The sequence below is a fragment of the Pararge aegeria genome, chromosome 2 (genome assembly GCF_905163445.1).
Source record: "Pararge aegeria chromosome 2, ilParAegt1.1, whole genome shotgun sequence".
In the NCBI taxonomy this organism is placed as follows: Eukaryota; Metazoa; Arthropoda; class Insecta; order Lepidoptera; family Nymphalidae; genus Pararge; species Pararge aegeria.
Genome location: NC_053181.1, coordinates 8,795,414 through 8,819,709, shown reverse-complemented (window position 1 = coordinate 8,819,709; position 24,296 = coordinate 8,795,414). Strand labels below are relative to the sequence as shown.

Sequence of the window (24,296 nt, the reverse complement as noted above, 5' to 3'; positions counted from 1 at the left end):
AATGAACTGCTTTTTTAAAGTATTTGTAACAGCAAAACTACAATTGAATTGGATGATAAGTATGGATGTTTTAATGTTTTCCCCAGATTCCCTTTAAAGGACAGAATAGCAATTACCAATTTTTCAGAAACGGTGACGGTTCGTCGACCATCCGCGTCCCCGCCACCTCCTGCCGTACAATCCACCGCCGTGATTACCATCAACAAAAACGATTCCCTAGCAGAGCGGGTGCGAAAGGTAGATAACCTATGCCAATTTATATTTATTTATAAAAACATCCATCTATTCCGGTGCTTGCACTAATGGCCCACTTGGCACTTTAAACATCGGCAGTTTTATTGTTTTATTTAATAATGCACTTTTGAAACCGATTAGGGGTAGTCATACCCCTAACAGGTTAGTCGTTAATATCTTAGTTATATCATCATATTGTTATATCTTCATCATCACCTTACCTGTGGTGAGATTGCTAACTTGTAAAATATAAAAAAAATCTTTTATTCGCAAAGGTACACAATAAAAGAAGCATCGTGTTTACATCAAACAAATTGGTTATTTAACTATTTGAGATGTATATAGGATGCACCGTTTACAAGTCTGATATTTTGCAAGACGTTTAGGAATTATTCAACGCTGAAAATAAGAATGTAGGAAGCGTGCTCGACATAAACAAACTGATCCATTCGACGTTTAAATATAGTGCATTATTAATTACGCATGAGTGTGTAAGGAACAACAATTTTTATATCCAACTTCCAATCATGGAGCGCTCCTTGATATAATAATAAATTTGTCTATAGTAAATTGAAGTGGGTCAGCTTAGAACCATTCCAGATGCTTATAACTCACTCCGTTCCGTTGCGATGCTAATAATAGCCAAAAGGTCGCTATCAGAATCTGTGCTTTGGCAAAGTACAAGACAGTGAAATTAATTAAGGAAATGAATGCCCTGTTTATTATATGTCAGCGCTGAAGCTAGAAAATCTGCAATTACTGCACTTACTTCTTCTTCTGTTGTTATTTTGATTCTGTAAACAGAAGCAAAAATATGTGAATACTCTAAGTTATGCCTTAATGTGACATAAAACCAACTGAATTGATATAACACGTATAAGATATTAAATCAATGGTATCCAAGATACCGGTAAATAATAATTGGTTTTAAATAGTAGATAAAAAATAAACTCATTTTAATTTAGCTACTCACCGATTATTAGGAAAATAAATTAGCCTTTCTTATTACAGATGCAGTTAATTAAAGCTCAAAGTAGTTTCGACAAAGAGTCAAGTATTGAAAAAGAAAGGGAGAAACGAAGCACATCAAGAAGTAAAGAAGAAGAAAAATCCACACGACAAAAGGAAGAACGAAGTAGTGTTAAAGAGGACGTTAACTTTTTAATGCAGGTATTTTCAATTTATAAGCTAAGTAAAACTTTTGGATAAGTGACCATATAAACTATTCGACTGTATTTAGAGTCGTTGTTACCTAGAGTATTACTTAGTCCATAACCCTCATGAACTGAGCTATCAAATGCGACCAGAGATTTTGAAAATTCAACTTATAGTCTCAAAGATAGCGCCTCGGAAATTAAGATCTCAGCGTTATTATTACTATAGTTTATAAGTCTGGTCCTTAAAACATAGGTAACATCTACTATATAAACATATATGAAATAATTTGTAAATATTTTTCATTTATATTTCAAGGTTAAAAGTAATCGAGCCAGTACAAATTCCAAGCCTCCAAAACGTGGCGGTCCTGTACGCGACAAAGAAGACGTATCCGACGATGAAGCGAGTACAATAGGCACCGTTACCACAGACACTGAAACAACTCTCATCGATCCAAATATTAAGGATTATCAGGTAGATATAACTCCAGTGACGAAATAAATTGTCCCTAAACAAATCGGCTAACTAAACACAAAATGCATTAACTTAATAACGTAAATACATATTGTAAGTAAAAGTAAAAGCAACTTTTATTTTTTTATACAGGACCAAATCGAAAGCTTAAAAGGAGAAGTAGACCTTTTAAGGAAACGGTGTGAACGAGTAGAAAAAGAGAAAAGTGATATACTACTTCGAAGGTTAGCAAATATCGACACAACAAATAAATATTCTACCAGTCGATCTTCCGAAGTCTTAAAATTACAGCAAAAAGTGAATGAGCTTACCGCGCAAAATGAAGATCTAAGAGATGAGAAGAAACACTTGACCTTAAAAATTAAAGAAATAGAAGTTGAACTTGACGTAAGTATTAATACTAATAATGTTAACATGCAAGCCTAACAAGTTTCATATTAGAAATTAATTACAGTCTCGGCCATCAATGGAAGCTCAAACACGTCAAATAGAACAGCTTAGAGCAAAATTACTAGCCGCAGAAACTCTATGTGAAGAATTAATGGATGAGAATGAAGATATGAAAAAGGAATTACGCGACTTGGAAGAAGAAATAGAAGAGATGCAAGACAACTTTAGGTAAACGATTGTAAAATTTAAAGGGCATATTGTATTTTTATTTTCTATTAGATTATTCTGAGTATAATGTATTTCAGAGAAGATCAAGCGGATGAGTATTCCTCACTACGAAGAGAATTGGAGCAAACAATAAAGAATTGCAGGGTTTTATCCTTTAAGTTAAAAAAGACTGAACGAAGAGCTGAACAGCTTGAGCAAGAAAAAGCTGATCAAGAGAAGAAGCTTTTAGAAGTTTGTATATTCTTTAAGTTGTTTCTCTATATGTTATTCACGATTAAAGATAAAATATTCATTACATATATCTTGTTATCTATAATATATATATTATAATATATATATTATAGATTGTCTATAAGATAAGTCTATAATATATATATTATAGATAACAAGATTTTTTTATTCATCACAGACGCAAAATTGTAATATAATGAAACGCTTGAACTATTATCAATTATCAATTTTCTTTTTTATGTTTCTCTCTTTTAATTGTTCGAATAGAGTAGAGATAATTCTTAAGGTGACATGATATAATTATGTATCTTTAATACAAATAACCGATTTCAGATAGTAGGAGGCGCGCAGGGCCTTCAGCGTGAAAACCGAATTAAGGAACTTGAAAAAGAGGTGTCGCGCTCAAACGAAGTTGCATTACGTTTACAAAGAGAACTAGCAGAAGCTAATGCTAAAATAGCTGCTGCTTCGGGTGCTCCGCCTGCCAATGTAAAGAGGCAAGCCTTAAATGACGGAGTAAGTATAACCAGAAAGTTTCCTATACAATATAACAGACAATAATAAATAACCAGCAATTGGAACAGCGTGGTGGGTCTATGCTCTAAAACCGAGAGAGAGGAGCCTAGGATGGGACGTTAATAGGCTGATGATTGATTATTTTGATAATAAATAAAAGTAGAGTAGAGTATAATAAAGTAATTATATGAACTGTAAGCCTGGTAATTATTATACCACATTATGAAATACCAGAGACGAGTAGGTAAGCCTTTGGTACCATAATTTTTACTCACATTGTACATGTTATGTCATGTGCACATTATATATTTTCTGGTAAATAATTTGCAATTATTTTAAATTAGGTTTGAAATTAAATATTTCAGTTATTTTTATTCCCAAATTTGGGATTGGATAAATATAAATTACAAATTATTATGAAAGTCCAAATTACGCGCAAGCTAAAGCGGTATGATTTGTGTAGTAGTATCAACACGTCATAACGATATACATTTCATTTTTAAATTTTTGTTACATATCATCAAATTATCGCTATCTAACGCTAACACTGCTGCGTTCGCTGCAATATGGTCGATATAAGTACCTATAGAACCATTTTATTTTAAACAGTCACGACTAACGATAAAAATATCGACTTGAACCCCTCAATCATTGTATTTCTATTAGAAAGTATCGCGATCATCACTGACGCGTGGAGGCAGTCAGGAAGATCCTGCGCAGTTACTGCGTGATTTGCAAGACTCCCTCGAGCGAGAAGCAGATTTAAGGGAACAATTGCGGAATGCTGAAGAAGAGGTATTGTATTTATTGAATTTTTGCCGAATGTTATGAGTAACATTTCACAAGCTTTTACTTTTCAATTAAGTAACAAAAAACATACATTTCTGTGCCAAGGTAGGGAGGTATTAGGTTCACTTAACTGCTAAATGGTTTTTTACAACATGAAAAAGTATTTAATATAAGAAAACAAAAATGAGGAACTTAATTAAAAAGCTAAATTTAAATTTTAACATTGTTCGTAACGCTTAATTTATTACTTTGTTAATTTTACTATAGTTCAATTGTATTTAAAAGATCATTAGCTATAAACGACGGCCAGCTGGCTTCGAGCCAACTTCTACCTGACTCAACGAGATCCGACACAAATATTGCATCCATAAATACGTTACTCAACGGATTATCTTTTTGGTGCATATATTATTTTTATCTAGTAACAAATTTTATTCTTTAGGAAAGATTTAAATATTATCTTCAAACAGGCTAGTCGATATCGAAGACGGTTCGCGGGCAAACAGACACTACCGCTACTGAAAGATTCATCGCCGTCAACGCTTCACCTCACAGCCAATCTTGCTGCCAATGCCGACGAAGATAAATCTATTAAGCGAATACTAGAAATGCAACATAAACTAGAAAGAAATCTATCCTCTTTAGATATAAGTAAATTTACAATTGGAATAAATCAAACTGTACAGTCACCACAAGATCTTATACTATCATATTCCGAAGGTTGTCAGACTGATCCTATGACTTATAATGAAGTTGCAACTGGTACTAATAAAATAACGTTAGATTCATGTTTACAAAGTGATATTCAATCTTTAGATATGCATTCACAAACAGATATTGCCTTTGTTAAAAACAAGAACGTCCAAACAGATTTATTCCTATCACATTCCTATGCGCAAACAAGTAAAAAGAAAACCAGAAATTTTTTAGCCCAAACTGATATTATACATAACGACAAATCTGTTCAAATCGGAAATGCAGAACAAACAAAAAATGAGTACCAAACATTTGAAGAAAACGGTACATTAACCGAAATATCTGGAATGGCGGATTTAAATAAAAAGAATACATTAGAAGACAAAGTAGAAACAAATGATAAAAACAATAGGATCAAATCTGACAGCCCACCTCTTTCCTCTGATAAAGCTACATCGGGCCCTTCAAACCACATACAATTTCCTTTTGCTCTGTTTAATCCGTTGGCAGCAAGATTACCTATTGTAGGTATATATTTACTACTTTACGTAGGTTATTATAAGTGTTATTTTTCGTTATGACATAATATATGTATGTACATATTATAACAATACCTCCCTCATTTTAGCATAGAAAATCTCAATAGTTAATAATAAACTAACGAATATTTTCAGGCAAATAACTTGCGTAAAACTGCATCAAGAGTTGAGGACGACAATGAGTCCTTACTTCTACAGCTGAAGAAAATGGCTACCAAAGCCAGAAGTACGTCAAATTATAATTGCAAATTCTCAGTTTGTGTAATCCCGGATCCTAGACAAAGTTTCCCATTTGCATCACCCTTCGTAACACTATTTCATTTCCATTACTCTTTTCTATAACTTGCCATAAGATACTTATCAAGTATCTATTATTTTGGACCTGCAACCATTCGACGTTGTTACTAACACGCTTCGCCTTACTAGGGACTTCCTTTAAGTCTTTATTTAGAAATGCAATCAAAACCGGCGTATCTTTCTGAGGTAGCCATTTTCTCCAGTTCAGCTTGAGACCTGACTGTAAATAAATTATTGGAGTTTGCGTGATTTTAAATGCCTTTTTTTATAAACTTTAATAAGATAACATTGCATTAATATAATAAATAACATTGCCATTGCATTGTACTAAAAATTAAAATATGTTCGATTTTTATTAAAAAACTTAGAACTGTTTTTCTGTTTACAAATTAATTTTTTCAAGGTCGAAAGCTATCCCCAACTCCGCCAACAAATAGACTTTCTATTGAGGCACCTAATGAAAAAGACGAAGGTATATCGGATGAAGAGGATCCAGCTGAGTTAAGACTTCTACTGGAACTAAACGAGCAGGTAAATTTTTTTATTGGAATAGAAACCTAATTAATAAAGAAAATACGCTATTCAATGTTTAAATACATTCCGTACAAAGTATGCTATCATAAATAGATAACTTTTATTATTTTTTTATGGAATGTATTTTTTAAAAAGAACTTTTTTTTAATAGGAAGCAGCCGTTTTACGAAAAAAAGTAGAAGACTTAGAAATAGACAGAGATTCATTGAAGAAACAGGTTAAAGAACTCACAGATAAGATTGCCAGTGTTACCAATAAACCAAATACCCATTCTACTGTCACCTTACGAAGAAATACTACAAAAAATAGTAACTTAGCCGAAGAAAAGGTTAAGGTAAGGTATCTTCATCTTCATCATTTTATTTGACATTAATTCCGTCATTTTAAATATGGTCTATTTAAAGGTGCTTGAAGATGAAATAGCTGAAGTAACAAAAAAGCTGATAGAAAAGGAGAGGGACTGCGAAAGGTTACACGCTGAGCTCAGTCTAACTCATAAGAAACCCAAAGCTTCACTAATAAAAAGCAAGTAAGTAATCTTGACATATTTTTTCTACGAATATGCATTGGATAACTGCTATTAATTTCTTAAAAATAAATCTTATTTCAATATAAAGGTCCCTAGATGCAAACGATCAACAAAATTTAGATTTAAAACGGCAACTGCAAGTAATAGAGCAGGAAGCTAACGTTCTTAGATCAAAAACTCAAAGTTTAGAAGCTGACAACGAAAAGTTACAAGCTGAAAATATAAAGTTGCAGGTACGATGATTTCTTTAAAAATAACTAGTTTTCGTTCACTTCTCGTTCTATATACTTGTTTCATTCAATTATACGTTGTTATTTCAGCTACTTAAGAATACTAAAACATTAAGAACAGACAAATCACTTGACCTTAACGTAAATAAAATAAGTAAACTAGAGACTGAACTAAAGGAGGCGTTGACAAAAATCAAAGACCTAGAAAACACTAAAGATAAGGAAGATAAATCTGAAAAGAAAGTTCGATTTGGTGAGATGGCTAAAAAAGATAACGATGCACTTAAAGTAAAACAAGATGAATTAGATAAATTAAAACTTAGCTTCAATAAGGCAAGTGCTTGTTATTATTGTGTCATTATAAATCTGAGTGTCTTTATTAATTAAAAATATTAATATGTAGTTGGAGAAGGAAAAAGTCAAATTGCAAACCACTTTGAAGGAGTTAAAGGAGGATGCCATGAAAACATTTAAACCTAGGACGCCCAAAAAAGTTACCGATATCACAACAAAGCTACAAATGAAGAGAATGATTGAAGAACTTGAAAGTGAAATTGGTATGATGCATCTTGGTTAAAACGCAAGCTAATATTATATTTTCTTTTCATTATAGCTGAATAATAAAATATTTTTAAATACACCATGTATTTATAAATATTAATATAGTGCGATGCTATCCTTCTGTAGAAAAATATTAAGAAGGAACTATTAATGCAATTATTGACTAGCAATTTGGACTAGATAGTGTTTTTTTAAATCTAATGAAAACTACCTATACTCTGCGGTTTCACCAATGTCAACAGCAGGTGATAGCGTAATGCTATATACCTATATTTTCAACAAACTTTTAATTAAACCAATAGTTTTCGACTTCGCCTTGATCTCTAAAATCTGAAATAAATATAGTTCATTGGATTTTGTGTATCAAAGTAACATGCTTTTTAATAAAAATCAGAACGAATTTTTTGGAAACAAACTTAGTTTGCCTCTCAATTTTTTCGAAGCGTATGAATATTTATATTAAAAACTATTTACACGTTTTTTTGTTCGGAATCATCGGTTGTATAATAAAGTAATAATTAAATAAAAAATTTGATAAACATTTAAGGTGGTTTATACGTTATTATGAAGAATGCTGGTCTTTCATCTCAAGAAATAAATGTTAAAGGACAAGTAGGGAAAGATATTGAAAGTCTAAAATCCAAACTATCAGAAAGTGAAACCGAGTTTACAAATGAAAAGAACCGTTTACATAGTGAAATTGTAAAACTAAAAGACTTAAATGCTAAATTAGAAACAGAAAAAAAAACTCTTACTGATAAATGCAGATCTTTAGAAGCTGACCATGGTAATGCTGCTACCGATTGTAAATCACTGACAGAAGAAAAGAAAAACTTAGAAACTCAAATAGCTAAACTGAATTCAGAAATGAGTAAGTATATTAGCTGAATTCTAGGTTCTACTAATTATAAGTTACTATTACAGTTTCTTATTAATAAAAAAGATACTAATAAGTACTCTTTGCAGAAAAAAATAGTTCACAACAGATGGCAATGTCAGACTGTATGAAGAAAATTGAAGACCTCAAAAAGGAAATGGATACAAAAGACAAAGAAATTGAAAAATTAAAAAAACAAGTAGATGCCATGACTAAAATGGAACAGGACAAAAGTAAATTGATCAAAGAGGTTTGTTATAAACTTGAGCGTTTGTGGAATTTTCTTAAAGATTATTCAATATTTATTAATTTACCTTGAAAAGTTTTACTTTCTATATGCATAAAGCACTTTATTTTAGGTGGGCGATAAAGCTAAAAAGATCGGTGAATTAGAAAAAAAATTAAAAGAAGCGGAAGACAAGTGCAAGCGGAATGAAAAAATGCTTGCCGCTCGTAAAGATAAAGTTGCAAAACTAGAAAAAGAGGTAAGGTAATAGCTGAGTAGGGATAGCTGTTAGAAGCTTAAGTTTTGGCGTTTAATAAACGGGTTATACACCGCTTTTTTTTAAAATTAAACGGTGAAAACTTTGTTCTATACTTCACTTCTAATATAGTCTAGTCAACAAGTTGAAAATGGTACAATATAGAGATACTGCTCTTAAAATTATGTGCGATAGCTCATTGGATACGGAATGACGTCTAGAAAAATGTGCCAAAAGCGTGTATTAGCACATAAAAAAATGCAAAAGTTATAAACAATATGCAAATGCAAAATATAATTTATTTAAGGTATTGAATATTTTTTTTTGGTCGTAAAAAATGTTCGCTTCGTAAAGTATAAATATTTTTTTAACTTTTATGGCACGATCTTGTTTAAGTATGTATGTAAGAAAGGCTCTACGAAGCGCCATTATTTAAACATTTTTTTCCACTTACAATTAAGACGGTAGTTTGAGAAAATCTCATTAGTTAACAATTGTTTAACTTGTTGAAAAATTTACTTTAAGTAAAATTTCCAACGGGAATAAATTAATTATAGTGTTCAGAACACACCATAATTTATTCAAATTAAAAAAAAATATTCAATACCTTAAATAAATTAATAAATGTGCAGTACTCGCTTTTGACGCCACGCGCGCATCCTAAAAATGACACGCGCAGACCTATTTTCAGCGTTAAATTAAAATTATAAATAATGGAGATAGAGTTCCGGGAGTCAGGAGTTTTTTTTTGGAAATTTCCTCCCCTTTCAGAATCTTTTTTTGAAATTTCTTATATATCAATAGTTTATTAAATATTGGCAAAATACGAAATGCCATTTTCTTTTCATCTTTAATTGTTTGTTAAACTTTTGCATTTTTTTATGTGCTCATACACGCTTTTGGCACATTTTTCTAGACGTCATTCCGGATCCAATGAGCTATCGCACATAATTTTAAGAGCAGTATCTCTATATTGTACCATTTTCAACTTGTCGACTAGACTATTACGCCTTATTTAAAAATTAACTCTTAGTGCGTCTTATATATAAACATACAAATATTGAGGTATTTTGCTCAGATATTAAAACAATTGTTTTTAAATTAGCTTTCTGAAGAAAAAGAGCAAGCTGGAGCATTAGCCGATACAAAACGACGGATGTCTGTTGACCTAACGAGTGAAAAAGATGAAATACAAACAAAGCTTTTTAAATCTGAAAGTAAATTGATCACTTTACAGTCAGATATCAAAGAAATGAAGTCAGACTATGAAAATAAAATTTCAAACTTGGAATCTACTATAACCGCTAAAGATATTCACATAAAACAACTGGTATTTTTGCAACACTGATTTTGCATACCCTACAAAGCATGTTAAGTTTCCCACTCATTTATATACAATCCCAATGAATGGTTTACTTTCTTTTTCTATACACGAAGTTTTAGTCAAACCCTTGGCATGGCCCTTTTTGCATCATAAATTATTTTTAATTAGAGACTAGAGCAAGTTTTTTTTCTTCAAGTTTCAATGCAAATCCAGGGTTTTTCGGTTCCTTTAGTAATTTATTGTAAAAATATTGTATTGCTGTGTTATTTTGTGTGGCATCATAATTTTCAGTCTTTTAGCAACACGGTTCTGAGCACAAGCTTCTTTATTTAAGAATTTATTTATGGAGGAAAAACATGACCTAAGTTTATATGGCCATACGATCTGAATCGTGCAGATTCTCGTGATACGTCGACCATGCCTAGACCAATGAGACAGCTTATCTCTTAGTGATTAACGCGATATTTTTTTTGAAAATAGCTTGTAATGTTTCCTAGTTAAGAAAGATACAAATAAAATCTAACAGTAAGTTCTAACGGGCAGAATTTTAGTATTGATAATAATAATAATCACAGACTGAAGTCTACCAATCCATTCTTGGCAATCATTATTTTGGCTACAATGCGGACCGAGGAAGCAGAGTGAAATAGTTTAATTTAAATTTTCAGACCCAGTATTTTTGCAACCAAGAACCGAGAAAACTGGTTCCGATGCTGATTTTTAAACCCTTTTTTTATTCAGGACAAGTAGTTAATATTAGTAATAAATATTGCTTTTCCTAAAATAAAAATGAAACCAATTATGTTTTTAGGAAGATGTTTTACGAGAAACTTCCAACCAGAAATATGACGAAGCTATATCATCAGTTGAAATGGCTCAACTTAAAGATAAATATGATAACATTAGTACAGAGCTTACAGAAAAGAAAGAGGAATTGGTAAGAGTTAAAACAGAGCTCAGTAATAATGAAAAGGATTTGTCTCTTCTTAAAACGGAAGCTGCACAACTTAGGTCTGATATAGCTAAATATGAAAATGAGAAGAAAGATTTGGAAAATAAATTGAAAACCGAGAAAAAAGAAAGTAGTTATTGGGAACAAAAAGCATCTGAATCTGATACTGATTTACAGGTACTCAGTATTTGTTAGTTCACGGCATGATTTAATTTAATAACTATTTTCAATTTTCACGTTTTCCAATCCAATTGAATTACAGGCCGAAAGAAAAAAAATTGACCGTATACGAGCAAATCATGATAAAGATATTAAAAATAAAGAAGCAGAACTGGCAACGCTGAAAGGAAAACTAAAAGTTTTGGAACAGACTTCAGGTGCTGGAGCTAAAAGGTTGACAGAACTAAAACAAGAGCACGAAGAAACGGTGAAAAGTATGTATAATATTGCACATAACTTCAGGTTGATCTATTGTTGCCTTATAGCCAGTAATAATTATTTTCAGAATTAGAGCACTCTTTAGCCGTTGAAAAGGCTGAATATGAAGAGTTAACAAGTAAATACGAATTGTTAGAGGAGGAACATGTGGTCACTAAAGCAAGGCTTACAGTTGAAAAGGAAAAAGCGCAGAGGTATGAATAATATTGATCGATATCTCCTATATTATTATTTCTGATAGTATAATTTAATTAATTATTATCTCTTTGCAAGTTTTTTTATGTTAAGAAGTTATTTTGAAAGATTCATTACCCTCGCATTATTTTAGAATTACAAATAGTTTATATTAAACATCCAATTGTAATTTGTTTTTATTATAAACAGCGACCTGATTCAAGTACAACAAGAACTGAACAAAACGTTGGAGGAGCTTAAAACCCTGCAAGATAATTATCAAAGTGAATCGTCTGCATGGAATAAAGAGAAATCTGAATTACAGGTGAAGTTTTCTCTCATAACTTTAAAATCCTATAATGTCGTAATACTTTTTATAACTGACAGAATACTGTAATACTGTAATACTAAATGAAATATTTGATTGTATTTCCTTAGAAAGAGATTTCATCATTACAAGACCGTTTGTGTGGTGGTGGATGGGAAGTCGAGCGCGCAAGACTCACGGCACGACTTGAACAGCTTGAACGTGACCTACGATCGGCTAAAGAAGGCCATGAAATGCTATCTCATCACCACGATGTTGTTAAAAAAGAAGTACGTATAAAAATTACAACTTTTGATATTTACACGAAAAAAAAAATAGGATTAGTCGTTATGTTTACGTATTTTAATCTTCCAGTTGGAAGAGTCTCGTAAGAAACTTGAAGATTACGAGAAAGTAAGCAAGGTCCACAGAACATTAACAGCAGATAACGTTGAGCTGGAGCGGGAACTTGCTGCATTGAACACTAGGCTCGAACAAGCTGACAAGGCAAGGAGAAACGAAGTAGCTGAAACAAAAACACGGTACGAAGCTCAGATGAACACGATGAGAGATGAGCTCAAATCATTACATAACCAGGTGAATATTTATAAATTTACATATTAAAAAAACTACTATATACGAAAGTCATTTATTTATTATAATTAAATTCTATTTAAGGTATCAAGGTTTAGGCGAGAGCGGGATAATTATAAACAGATGTTAGATTCTGCTCAAAAGGTGGTAACCGAAAAGAAAAATGGAGACAAAAGAGCACAAAGGAATTCAATATCGAGCACCGATGAGGTTGGTATGATTAAGAATCAACTCTGACTTTGGTTAATCTTAGATATAACTGAGGCGAGGTACTTACTAAAAATATATTAGGTATTATCCTTTAAAAGCAAAGGGGCCTTTCGTTAAAACTGTATCAACGAAACTGAAAATTAATGTTGAATCATCGAATATATATCTTTACCTTGTAGGAAGAATATCGCAATAGAGTGGCCATACTTGAACAACAGTTAGCATGCGCGGAAGATGAGTTATGCGAAGCCCGCCTCCTTTCATCCAAACTTAATACAGAGCTTATCAGCGAACGATCCACCGCTGAAGTCCGCCTTGCTGAAATGCAGTCCAGGTTAAATGAGGTATGTTGAGTTACTTGTTAAGAAATAAAATAACCATAAATAAAACTCGAAAGTGTTTCTTTTAATTTCTTTCATTCAAATTTAAATACTTTCCGTCAATATATGGACCAAATCTGCTTCTCTCCATAATATGATTTAGAGGCTTATTTTTATATTGCAACAAATCAACATCATCATCGTTTCAAACGATGGACGTCCATTACAGAATTATTTGAAGGCATTTTCACACTAAACGGGCTTGTACCGTTTGTATACAGCAACTCTCTGCGAATCGCTTATAGTCATCTGGCCCATCTAGGGGGGTCTACAAACGCTGTATTTTTGGGTGCGCGGTTGATATTTTGGGCACCAACTTCCGTCGATCCTCCGCGCAATGTGCCTCACCTATTGCCACATAAGTTTTGCAATTCGTGAAACTATGTGGTTCTTCTACAGATCTCGTCACTTTTGATTTAATTACGCATTTCTACAAGCTACATTGTGAGGTCAATAGCATTAATAATTAATAGTTTACAACTCGTTTTAATTAACGCAAAATAAACGCAACGAATTTCAGAATGAAGAGGAACGATTAATGTCATCTGGCAGAGCACGCGTGGCAGGTCTTGCTTCGCGCATGGAGTTGGCTTGGCACAAAGAACGCGATGAGCAGCAACGCTTGTTGCACGAAACCTCCACTCTTGCCAGGGACCTGAGGCAGACGCTATTTGAAGTAAGCTTAATTCAATCTACTCTTTTCCATAAAATTCGAAAACTTCCACATACCCAAATTGCACAAAAAAATTTGATTATATCTTCCAGATGTACTTACCTAATGCTGATATGATATAATTTTGTAATAACTTTCAGGTAGAACGAGAAAGGGAAAAGGAGAAACTAGATATGAAGCGAAGATTAGATCAGTTGAAGAGAACTACAGAGGAAGAAACTGAAGAGGCCAAGAAAAAGGTATAATTAAATTTTATAGTTTAGAAATTTCGTTAGTGATAAGCGGGCGATAATCGCAGGTCATCTTAATAAAGAGGAACCTATTTGTCATAAATTACAAATAATAACCACCGTCATGTCAAAACTTTTCAATGCCGTTCTTAGGTGACGGAGTTACAGTGCGATTTGTTGGAACTCCGGGATGCACACGCAAAGTTACGAACGGCCAATGAGAAGCTTCGCCGTGATAAGGAGCGTCACGACCGCGATCGCGACCAGAACAAGTTGCTTGTGATATCACTGAAACGTGCACAGCAAGTAAGTTAATTTTCCAGCATGAAAGCGCCATTACATACTGACGTCCCTTCCTAACACTCCACATTCGACTAGACGGTTAAATAATTGCTTGATCTTTGTAAACTCTAGACCATCCGAAACATTCATTTAACATTAGTTCTCGGTTAAATGAATAATAATAACACGCCATTTCAACATTCTTTTCTGAATCTGCTTTAGACTTAAAGCAGATTCAGAAAAGCTGCAGCTGAAATTAAACAAAATTAACAGGTCAAAAAATAGTACAATCTTTTTCCGCGAAAAAGATACAGAAAAGGACAACATTTAGTTAAGTTTGGAGATGTATGTGCAAAATTGATACCGTTACCGTCGTCAATCTTAAATCTATATCTTTGCAGCTATTGGGGATACAACATAGATCGAGCTTCCTGTAACTTCTCGGGTCTAAAATCACATTTAAAATACCAGAAAAGTCGACTTAACTCAAGTTAAAAATGTGTATTGTCATAAATCAAGACGTTTCTTTAGATATAATATTTTTCTATATATTCTTATACATCTCTTTATTACAGGAAGACGATAGGGTGATAACACAATTGTTGGAAACCATCGATGATCTGATGAAACAGAGTCCCGATCTGTTCCGAAACGAGCCAAGTGTAAAGCCAGAGAAGACCCTAATGACACCAACACCTCCAAGACGTAACAGGGTAAATATACATTTCGGTATCTTCTCTTATTACGCAAGTAAACGAATTCCATATTGCGACAAAATTTAAAATGCTGTTGAGAGAAAACGGCCTCTTAGATAGCGTACGTTTTTTGAACAGTTTCTCTTAACAGCTTGTCTCCTAGTGTGAGCTTTATTTTAAACACCTCTTATACACAAACAAAACAACGAAGTGAAGGTCAGAATAAGCTTATAGCATAAAAAGAGAGCCTTGACAATCACATAACATGCAGGTAACGCGATTGGAATTATTCAGCTCATGCAGAATTATACCTACCTGTGCGTTATGACTTTAAAACTTAAGAACCTATGCGTTATGACCTTAATTAAAATTTCAGTCATCAAAATCTCGATCCCGTTCGGCAACACCGGAGAACATGGAAGCGCGTGCAGCGAGTGACGCCGCGGCCACTGCAGCACGTTTGCGCCGCCTCACCGATGAACTACGAGCCTCGCGCATAGCTGAACGGCAGCGCAGACAACAGGCGAACCCAAGACGGTATTAACTCTAAGCTTACGGAAGTATCAAATTGTTGTAATTCTAAACGCATTTACAAATCGAAATAATGGATGGAAATCAGAGCGTTATGTCAGGGGACATAAAGGTCCACTCGTCAGCCTCTCGGCACGAAAATATTGATAAATTTGCTTTATGTCACATGGCTCACATTCCAATGCTTTAAATCAAGTCTGTGTTGGGTCGATATCATATGCCTAGACCATAACAGAGAGTTAAGAACTTAGGGAACAATAATGTAGCATTGAGAATTAAAATTAAACTTATCGACTTTGTTAACGTTAATTTTATTATAAACCGTTATTTCGATATGAATATAATTCTTTGTTTATCCCATAGAGCAATGTCTACGGAACCACGAGACACGCTTTCCGTAACACCAACTTCTCGGGCGCCATCGCGTGTACCATCACTAAAGAAACGGTCCATATCGCTAGAGCAAACTACTAAAGAACAGGTATATCAATTACACTACCTCCATAATATCAACATTTTCAGCCTCCCTCATCAATCGCTTTTATTGAACGCTTAAATTTTGTGTCCATAATACCAATTTTGATGCACCAAATTCTCATTTGGTGTACTATCAACTAGTTTAGTGTTTCTCTGGAACTAATATTATAGTGTTATTCATTTCGTATATGAATTACTAAATACACTATAATAAAAAACACTGTACTATCCTTAGGCACTCGTGTTAGGGTGACGTTCATATTCGTGTTAGGGTTTGTTCAATAATACAAATTCTACATATTCTATAGTACAGTTTATACTTTGGCACAGAAAGTCAATTTGTCACTGTTTCCAATCCGGATCGAAGGACCAATATGTATGATATATTCCCATACAGTAACAGTACAGTTTGGTATACTATTATTTAAATGTGGTAAATTACTAAATAAAACGCACGTCATGTTGGCGATAGTTATACACTAAGAATTTATGGAAAGCAGCTTGGTGGTGATCATGCAAATCGTATGACCGTACAACCGTATACGTCACACTTAAAACGACAAAATGGATTCTATGGAATGTAGACAAAAAAAACGTGACAGCAGCCTGCCAGTAGTAATAAAATAGGTCAGTGGCTGTAGCACTAAGATGGTGGTGCGCTTCCTGACCTTGAGACATATGTATTAGGAATGTAATAGTAAATATTAAGATTTAAATCTATTATTTCAGAGCGCTATTTGGAAAATAGTTGACGATAGCAGCGTCTCGTCGATGCAGTCTCTAGACGGCGATTCTGAAATGCGACTGTTCACAATGCAACGAGACACAAGTCTGGACAGGCAAGTCTTATTAATTTAATACATGTATAATAATATGGAGCAGTTTTTAAATGAATAAACTGTTACAATATATACCTACCTATATAGTCGTCTAACGAACTTAGGATCTCGACCAACAAGTGGAATACTTTGGTAGTCTTTATCTGATCAAATCATCTTTAGTCCGTTGTTTAATAAATTTTTGGCTCCCTCCACACACGTGGTGTTGACTATATGCAGAATATTCTCATTAATATTAAAGAATTGAAGTATTGGTAAAAAATAGTGTCTTTAATATGGACTGTGTGCGACAGTATATTATTAACATTTGTATATTAACAATTTATTTGGTTTGCAGTCGACTATCTGGCGGTTCCGCCCAAAGTGACGTATTGCCTTCGGAGAAGAAGAAAAAGAAGGGACTCTTCGGTAAATTGAAGAACCTCACCAAATCGCGCTCTATCGACGATCACGTTGATACCGATGTGGTGGACTTCAGACCAATCGGGACTGTGTCACAGGTCAATTTCCAAACGTGCTTATATTGTTTATCTCGCTATAGCAGTCGCCAATCAGCTAATATGTAAATCTACTTATACTTAACCGAAACAAAATTTATGTAGGAGTATTACTGTGCCACGTTTCAAAGCACTTTATTTAACAATTAAAAAACATGATCAAGAGTTTACTAGCTCCAGGAAATAACCACTAAATCAAAACCAAGAAAAAAAAACCTCAGCACTAAATAAAATAATTTCTATAACACAGGGATCTGATTCTGATATGAGTGCAGCTGGTAGCAAGCGTGATCTGCGCGGTCGACTATCCGGAATGTTTAGCAGAAAGCAACCGAGCCGAGCTAATAGGTACGTATTATGTAATGCACGAGACCATGGTAAATTTAGCCAAAGTAAATTCATTCGAAAAAGTGGCGACAATGGATTCCTATACTAAGAGATCGTCCACAACATTATCGCGTATAATGGGCAAATAATGGCAATTATATACAGTTCGCACAACGGACGTTACTTAGCCGGACTGAAGTTGGATCTCCGAAACGTTCAAGCATGTTACTTCAAAATGAAAATACTTTAAACGCAGCCACTCGTACCTTACTTCATATCTTCGTCTGGCTAACTTTGATAGCGCATACTGTAAGAAATATATTTCACATGTTCTGTTGACTATTAGATTACCCCTCTATCCCCTTATATTAAACATGGCTTTACGTCAGAATAGTTATGCCTCAATAAATTTATCAAATTTAATTGTATTAGCGGTGACTTTTGGGATGTCCGAGTTCGATCCCCTGCTCCGAAAAGTTGCTCCGGTGCATACCGGAGCAACTTTTCGGAGTTATGAGCGTTTTTAATTTAAGCAACTGAAATATCACTTGCTTTAACTGTGAAGGTAAAAAAACATCGTGAGGAAACTTGCGTGCCTCCATAACGTTCTTAAAGCGTGTGAAGTCTACCAATCCGCACTTGGCTAACATGGACTACGGCCTAAACCCTTCTTATTCTTAGAGGAGTAGGACTGATAAAAAAAACGATACAGATTTTTTTCTCACACCTCAACTGACAGCACCTATTAAATGTCAACGCAAAACAAAAAAAACTGAACTATTCCAACGTTGTGCCACGTTTGTTTATAGGTCTGTGTTTGAATTTTTCAATAAATCTCGCATTATAATGTTATCAGCAAAGAGCTGAGTCCAGAGCGGCCGAGTAGTGCAGCGGGCAGTACGACGGGGGCCAGTGGCACTAAACCAATACTGCGAAACGCTAGCGCTAACACATTGTCACGCACTCAGCCCGCTAAACTGGTACGTTGGAAATATTTATATTTGGTTAAAAGGCTACGGTTTTACCAAACCGTCGTTTACGTAACGATACCGCGAACATCAAAAAGGGTCATCAATAAGTTTCCCCATTTTAAACAAAGAATCGCATGATAAGCCTGTGAATATTGTTAAAAATAAAAGGATTTTCTTAGCAATATTAAGGAGTTTATAACCTTTTTTAATTTCGTATAGTAGATAACGTTTTTTGGTGAAATTAAAACTTTGGTAATATCACTTACGCGGTATTGTAAGCTCAGCAACGAAATATGTAATGAGTATATCATTCAACTTCTTTGTATACTCATTGAAAGTACCGTTGCGCAAGCAAAACCGATCTATGCTAACGCAGTCGAGGACTGCCCACAACGCACTCAATCCGGGCACGGTCGGGCAGCCGAGTTGACTCACCATGTAATTCCTAATCCTTAAGGCCTGTTTCACAATAGCCGTTAACTAATTGATTGAAAGATTGCAGTCAAGGGCTAGAAGTTGTATAAAAAAAAAGATTTGATCGAAATAAACTTTTTTTTAAGATTTTGCTTTCTCTGTAACGATCGATTAACCGACCAATTACATCGCACCCTTAAATTGCTATGTTACAGAGTGAATCTCCCACCACAAGGGCGTCGAGCGCTACACCCGCCGCAAAGAGGAAAGGGAAATAATTGAAGAATATAATATAATTTTTCGCTTTTTATTGTATTTATCCAACCTCCTATGAATATTCCACATAGCATGTAATATCACAATACATATCAGATAAAGCTATCAAAACAAAACATCTAATAAACAATATCCTTCTGCACTCCTTAAATGCAAACCTCCCTACTGATGCTACCCGGATTATTCATCTAGCTTTTTATCCGCTAGCGAAAATGTTTATAAATTTGTAATTTTTATAATTATAACTGTTGAATAAAACTGCGTCTCATTTCATTACAATTTTTACAATGTAAACGTGAGTTATGTATAGTATAAAAAAAAATATATAAAGAAAAAGAAACCTCGTGATGATTCGCGAATTATAAGTAAAGAGAAGCCAGGAGCAGCTAACTTTGGTCCATTAGGTTGGAGTCCATACCGGCGCCTGTAGAATCCTTAAGGATCGACTCGAAGATGGGCTGAAGATCCGGGAACGATTTGATTTGCGTCACAAAGTCCATGAGGTGAGGATTTTTGTCTGGAAATATCATGTGCAATCATGTAATTCAAAGTCAAATATTTATTTATTATAAAGACCCATAGATGGGTCACTTTTTATACGTACATTACATAAAAAAATGTATAACTGTAATTCGTGGGTTCCTGACGCGGTCTATATTTAAGTTACCAGCGTACCCAGCTCGCTTCGCCGGGCTAAATTTTGCTTTATTTTATTTAAACAATAAACTTACATCATTAAATTTTTAAATTAAGTCTCATAATATATTAAATCATTTATTTCTCTCCGTATTCATTCTCTTCTGTTCTCTTTTCGAGCGGGTGAAGATCATTATGTACACCCATGTACACCCAACAATAGAATATCATCATAGTAAATAAAAGCTGTATTTGACAGTTTGACAATTCAAAAATAGGAGTGCTCCGATCGTCACCAAACTTTACAGGATTACTCGCCAGGTCAATCCGGAGATTCCCTGAAAGTTTCATTGAAATCGGTCCAGCCTTTTCGGAGCCTATACGGAACATACCCACACACTTTTTCTTTTATATATAGATTACCACAAAATCACTACCACGTATAATATTGTACGCGCATCGAAGGTGCCATTTATAGGGTTATTTGAGTATGGAAATAAGTATTTGACCTCGTCTTTGAAATAAACGCTCCCTGCGTCCCTATGTCGATTATTCTCTAACAAAGATATCTTTAATCACTATTCAGAAAACAGTTTTCTAAGCTGACTAAGACATGCCGCCGAAGTACTTAGCTTTCCGTTAAGCAGCACTGTTACAATGCTGTGGTTGCTGGTGTGATAGACACAGGGCGAATGTTGCATGTCATGATCCTTGCACGCCCTGTTTAGTGTTGCTCTGTTTATAGGCGATAGTTTCCACTTACCATCAGGTGGGCCATCTGATTGGTCCGTCAATTATTATTCCAATTAAAAAACAAATTATACTACTCAGAAACGTAGAAACCTATCACGGTAAGTTTTTATACACCTGTCATAACGATAAAAAGAAGAAAGTTGTTGCTGGCATTTTTTATGAATTAAATTAAATACACATAAATACTTATAGTACACAGATAAACACCCAGACACTGAAAAACATTCATATTCATTGACAAACATTCCAGTTGTGGGAAACGCTGCCCACTGCGCCACTCGGCCGTCGTTATATTATTTGTGCACAGAGGTATAAATACACTGGCTCCTGTCATATTAAGTTTTGAGGGTGCGATAACTCACCAGCGTCAGGTATCTGCAGAAGCGCAGCGGCGGCACGTAAGGCAGATCTCTTCAGCTCATCTTGCTTCTCATACTCCTGCTTCACAGAGTTGGCTTTGACCTTCATGGTACACGTGGCACGCAACGGCTCCACTAGGCTTTCCAGTCCTGGCGAATAAAGTCAGACATATTATCAGTCAGTTAAACTCAGTTACCCCTTGAATTCGTCCGCACAGAATTTCTGATATCCATCGTCCCATTACTATCTAAATGAATGAGTGCCCTCCTTAAACGTTACTACTTGCAAAGTCCGCTTACTAACTTGTTAAAGTCTCGAGTCCAAGGAAATAAGAGTTAATATTTTATAATTTTTGTCTATGCCGGTAAATTAATCATAATCTTATATCTTTAAACAAGCAATCCTTGTATATATATATATATTCCGCGACTCCAAATATATAATTGGAATCTCGGAATCGGCTCCAACGATTTTCATGAAATTTAGTATACAGGGGGTTTTGGGGGCGATAAATCGATCTAGCTAGGATTCATTTATATTGGAATCTCGGGCAAAAAGTCTTAATGGTTGTTTCTTTAAAGTTCTAACAAACGAATATTTTTTTATGTCGGCTCGTTCGCGGACGAAGTCAGATTTAGGCTAACGAGCACGTACGTTAGATCAAATCTGAAAAATAATACTGGCTACTAGTAATAGATAGAACGGTCACTTACTCTGCAGCACAACAGCGGGGCAGAGATGCGCGAGTCGAGCGCACATGAGATAGGTTAGCATCTTAATATCATAGTGGTCGCGTAGTCCATCTTCCACGTGACGTAGGAACTCGAACACGTCCAGGCGATCCAAGCACGTGCCGAGCAAAGTGTACATGCATTCGAAGGCCGCCTTGCGTAAGTCCAGTCCGTCGTCAACGGAATGCTTGAAGGGACCCATTTCCACTTCCCGAATAAGCTCTTTCTGTTGAGAAAAAATGGATATACAGAGTTAAAATGAATATACCTAGAGTACCTCAGTACCTAACTTACTTTTTGGGCTTAATTAATTAGACGTACTTAATTTTTTGGGCTACCCTGCCTCCTTTGTCATATTTGGAAAAGTTCCAATATCTGGAATATCAGGCTCGACATATAATGCACAATCCAAAAACACCTGTACCAACTATTTCTGTTGCTAACGTTCATTCTTTGAATGCGTTAGTAACAGAGGTTTCAAAAACTGCTGTAGTCTAATGTTAATAATATGAGCATGTAATTTTGCCTTTTTTTTTTTTTTTCGTGGGGAAATCCTCATGGATACCACTACACCACGGGGAGGCGCAGTGGTTATGCCGGACTCTTACCGACTAAAACCCCACGGTGTTCCAACTCATCGCCTGGTAACTGGGTCATGGGAACGCTTTCGCACACAACCACAACATGTAATTTTGCCTGCCTTAACTTAGATTAGTTTCGGCATAGATGTGTGCGACAGGTCCGATAATTGGTCACGCCAAGATTGTTTAGGACATAGCTTTACCTTGACTTTGGTCTCTGCGTAGATGGTGGGCAGTAGGTCCGGCAACAGGTCTCGCACTAGTGAAGGTTTATTGTGGGCGGCCGAGTTGAAGGCCACCAACGCTACACGACGCACGCCCAGCTCGGAGTCTCGCAACGGCACCAACAACTCTGCCATGCACGCGCGGAGCATGCCGTCTATCGCTTGTGGCTGTACCGATTATTTAAAATTCACATTTTATAACATTTACTCCGATTGCTAAAGATTTTTAGGACTACAGGTTTTATAAAATGCTTTTAATACTTTGAACTTCCTAAAAGAGTCTGACTTTATTGTTCTAAATCTGTGCGGGAACTCCATGTGGTTTCAATATTATTCTTTTTGTAGTTAGATTTCCACTCTTAGTAGGTATAATTTTGTACAAATTAATGTAAACAAATTTCTAAAATCAACAAAACAACTATGATTTTTTAGAGTTGTTTAGATTTATCCAAATTAAGAACAAAAGTGTCTGCTATAGTCTAATTAAATAAATAAAGGTTTGATTACATTTGATTTAAATATTACTCAGATCTAGCTTAGGTTAGAGTTAGAACAAATAACAAAAAGAAGTTAATTAACGTATAAAGTAAAGCTACTGTACAAAAATTTATGTCGGATTTAACAAAACAAATAAAAACTATATAAATTTTTTTCATCAAAACTAACCTGATCTGAGATAGTGAACTTAACAGCCGTAACAGCAGTTGTTCTAGTGAGTGACTCAGGCGATTTCAGGAATTCTTTCAAATGCGGCAACAAATCTTTAGGCTCTAAAAGACACAACTTTCCTAAACATTCGGCAACCTGCAAAAGAAAACAAAGAATAAATTATTTTTAACATTATTTAACACGGAAGAGAACGTGTTTACTTCGTGTTTTTTTTTCGGTCTTAACGTTTAACAGTCCGTAGTTTTTTATATTGCACCTTATTGCGGCAAGTCCAAGACGCACGTAACGTCTTTTTGCTCTTCTGCCTATATTTTGAAGAAATAAGTCCGCAGGTTGCACCGCTGTCGTTTTAATCAGCATCATTATTGGTCTCGATAAGTAGTTGTTACCTGATGGTAATCCGGGTCTGTTAATAAAACAATATTAAACTATAGAAGACGTTTCAAATAACTTTACATACCACATTACGAGAACCTTCTTCGACGCATTGGCAGTGCTTTGATAACTGTATCCAAATCTCGGGTATGAAGGGCCTTAAAGCTTCAACGCCCTCTGGTGTGCATGACTCGCAAGCAATTATCTGAAAAATAATAGGATCATTAGGCGCGTAGATAATTCAAATTCTTGTTTGATATCAGGTCCGTACTTGGCGCTTAATTCGTCACCATTCCTCATCATAGTCCTCAGTCGGTTAATGGGTCACTGCTGAACCACGAGCCACCTCTACCAAAGGATACAAAAAATAAGAGCATTAAATCACTATGCTGCTCCAGCGCGTGTTGGAGGCGGGCATGTCAAATTCAAATTCAAATTCATTTATTTCAAGTAGGCCTACTTTATAAGCACTTTTGAAACGTCAAGTATGCATGTTTGTGTGACTCTACCACCGGTTCGGAAAGCAGATTCTACCGAGAAGAGCCGGCAAGAAACTCAGTAGTTGCTCTTTTCCAACATCAACATTTACAATCATTTTGCTATCTTGCGGG

At 34.8% G+C, this 24,296-nt stretch overlaps 2 protein-coding genes across 5 annotated transcripts in view; one reads left to right on the top strand and one right to left on the bottom strand.

Annotated features, from left to right (window-relative positions):
* The window catches only part of LOC120629654 (COP1-interactive protein 1), a 27,805-nt gene extending 8,373 nt beyond the window's left edge, over positions 1 to 19,432 (top strand). The window contains exons 4-41 of one of the 4 annotated variants that reach the window (XM_039898653.1): positions 128 to 237; positions 1,246 to 1,404; positions 1,708 to 1,866; positions 1,999 to 2,253; positions 2,321 to 2,484; positions 2,562 to 2,715; positions 3,049 to 3,231; positions 3,898 to 4,026; positions 4,491 to 5,244; positions 5,956 to 6,083; positions 6,238 to 6,420; positions 6,491 to 6,615; positions 6,704 to 6,848; positions 6,936 to 7,178; positions 7,249 to 7,402; positions 7,954 to 8,277; positions 8,373 to 8,533; positions 8,643 to 8,768; positions 9,871 to 10,095; positions 10,901 to 11,218; positions 11,304 to 11,475; positions 11,547 to 11,673; positions 11,864 to 11,978; positions 12,092 to 12,250; positions 12,336 to 12,557; positions 12,639 to 12,764; positions 12,944 to 13,108; positions 13,665 to 13,820; positions 13,958 to 14,056; positions 14,201 to 14,353; positions 14,905 to 15,042; positions 15,401 to 15,561; positions 15,919 to 16,036; positions 16,762 to 16,871; positions 17,209 to 17,371; positions 17,619 to 17,716; positions 18,552 to 18,675; positions 19,296 to 19,432. In XM_039898653.1, coding sequence (XP_039754587.1) covers positions 128 to 237; positions 1,246 to 1,404; positions 1,708 to 1,866; positions 1,999 to 2,253; positions 2,321 to 2,484; positions 2,562 to 2,715; positions 3,049 to 3,231; positions 3,898 to 4,026; positions 4,491 to 5,244; positions 5,956 to 6,083; positions 6,238 to 6,420; positions 6,491 to 6,615; positions 6,704 to 6,848; positions 6,936 to 7,178; positions 7,249 to 7,402; positions 7,954 to 8,277; positions 8,373 to 8,533; positions 8,643 to 8,768; positions 9,871 to 10,095; positions 10,901 to 11,218; positions 11,304 to 11,475; positions 11,547 to 11,673; positions 11,864 to 11,978; positions 12,092 to 12,250; positions 12,336 to 12,557; positions 12,639 to 12,764; positions 12,944 to 13,108; positions 13,665 to 13,820; positions 13,958 to 14,056; positions 14,201 to 14,353; positions 14,905 to 15,042; positions 15,401 to 15,561; positions 15,919 to 16,036; positions 16,762 to 16,871; positions 17,209 to 17,371; positions 17,619 to 17,716; positions 18,552 to 18,675; positions 19,296 to 19,358 — 6,668 coding nt within the window. In that variant the 3' untranslated portion in view covers positions 19,359 to 19,432. Of the gene's footprint in view, positions 1 to 127; positions 238 to 1,245; positions 1,405 to 1,707; positions 1,867 to 1,998; positions 2,254 to 2,320; positions 2,485 to 2,561; positions 2,716 to 3,048; positions 3,232 to 3,897; positions 4,027 to 4,490; positions 5,245 to 5,390; positions 5,482 to 5,955; positions 6,084 to 6,237; positions 6,421 to 6,490; positions 6,616 to 6,703; positions 6,849 to 6,935; positions 7,179 to 7,248; positions 7,403 to 7,953; positions 8,278 to 8,372; positions 8,534 to 8,642; positions 8,769 to 9,870; positions 10,096 to 10,900; positions 11,219 to 11,303; positions 11,476 to 11,546; positions 11,674 to 11,863; positions 11,979 to 12,091; positions 12,251 to 12,335; positions 12,558 to 12,638; positions 12,765 to 12,943; positions 13,109 to 13,664; positions 13,821 to 13,957; positions 14,057 to 14,200; positions 14,354 to 14,904; positions 15,043 to 15,400; positions 15,562 to 15,918; positions 16,037 to 16,761; positions 16,872 to 17,208; positions 17,372 to 17,618; positions 17,717 to 18,551; positions 18,676 to 19,295 lie in introns of all 4 variants that reach the window. The other 3 variants (XM_039898661.1, XM_039898660.1, XM_039898662.1) reach the window with 3 other exon arrangements.
* LOC120629690 (cullin-associated NEDD8-dissociated protein 1) overlaps positions 19,372 to 24,296 on the bottom strand; it is an 18,881-nt gene continuing 13,956 nt past the window's right edge. The window contains exons 19-24 of the mRNA XM_039898671.1: positions 23,771 to 23,890; positions 23,308 to 23,445; positions 22,621 to 22,809; positions 21,819 to 22,062; positions 21,108 to 21,254; positions 19,372 to 19,873 (exon numbers count right to left, since the gene is read on the bottom strand). Coding sequence (XP_039754605.1) covers positions 19,743 to 19,873; positions 21,108 to 21,254; positions 21,819 to 22,062; positions 22,621 to 22,809; positions 23,308 to 23,445; positions 23,771 to 23,890 — 969 coding nt within the window. The 3' untranslated portion in view covers positions 19,372 to 19,742. The remainder of the gene's footprint in view (positions 19,874 to 21,107; positions 21,255 to 21,818; positions 22,063 to 22,620; positions 22,810 to 23,307; positions 23,446 to 23,770; positions 23,891 to 24,296) is intronic.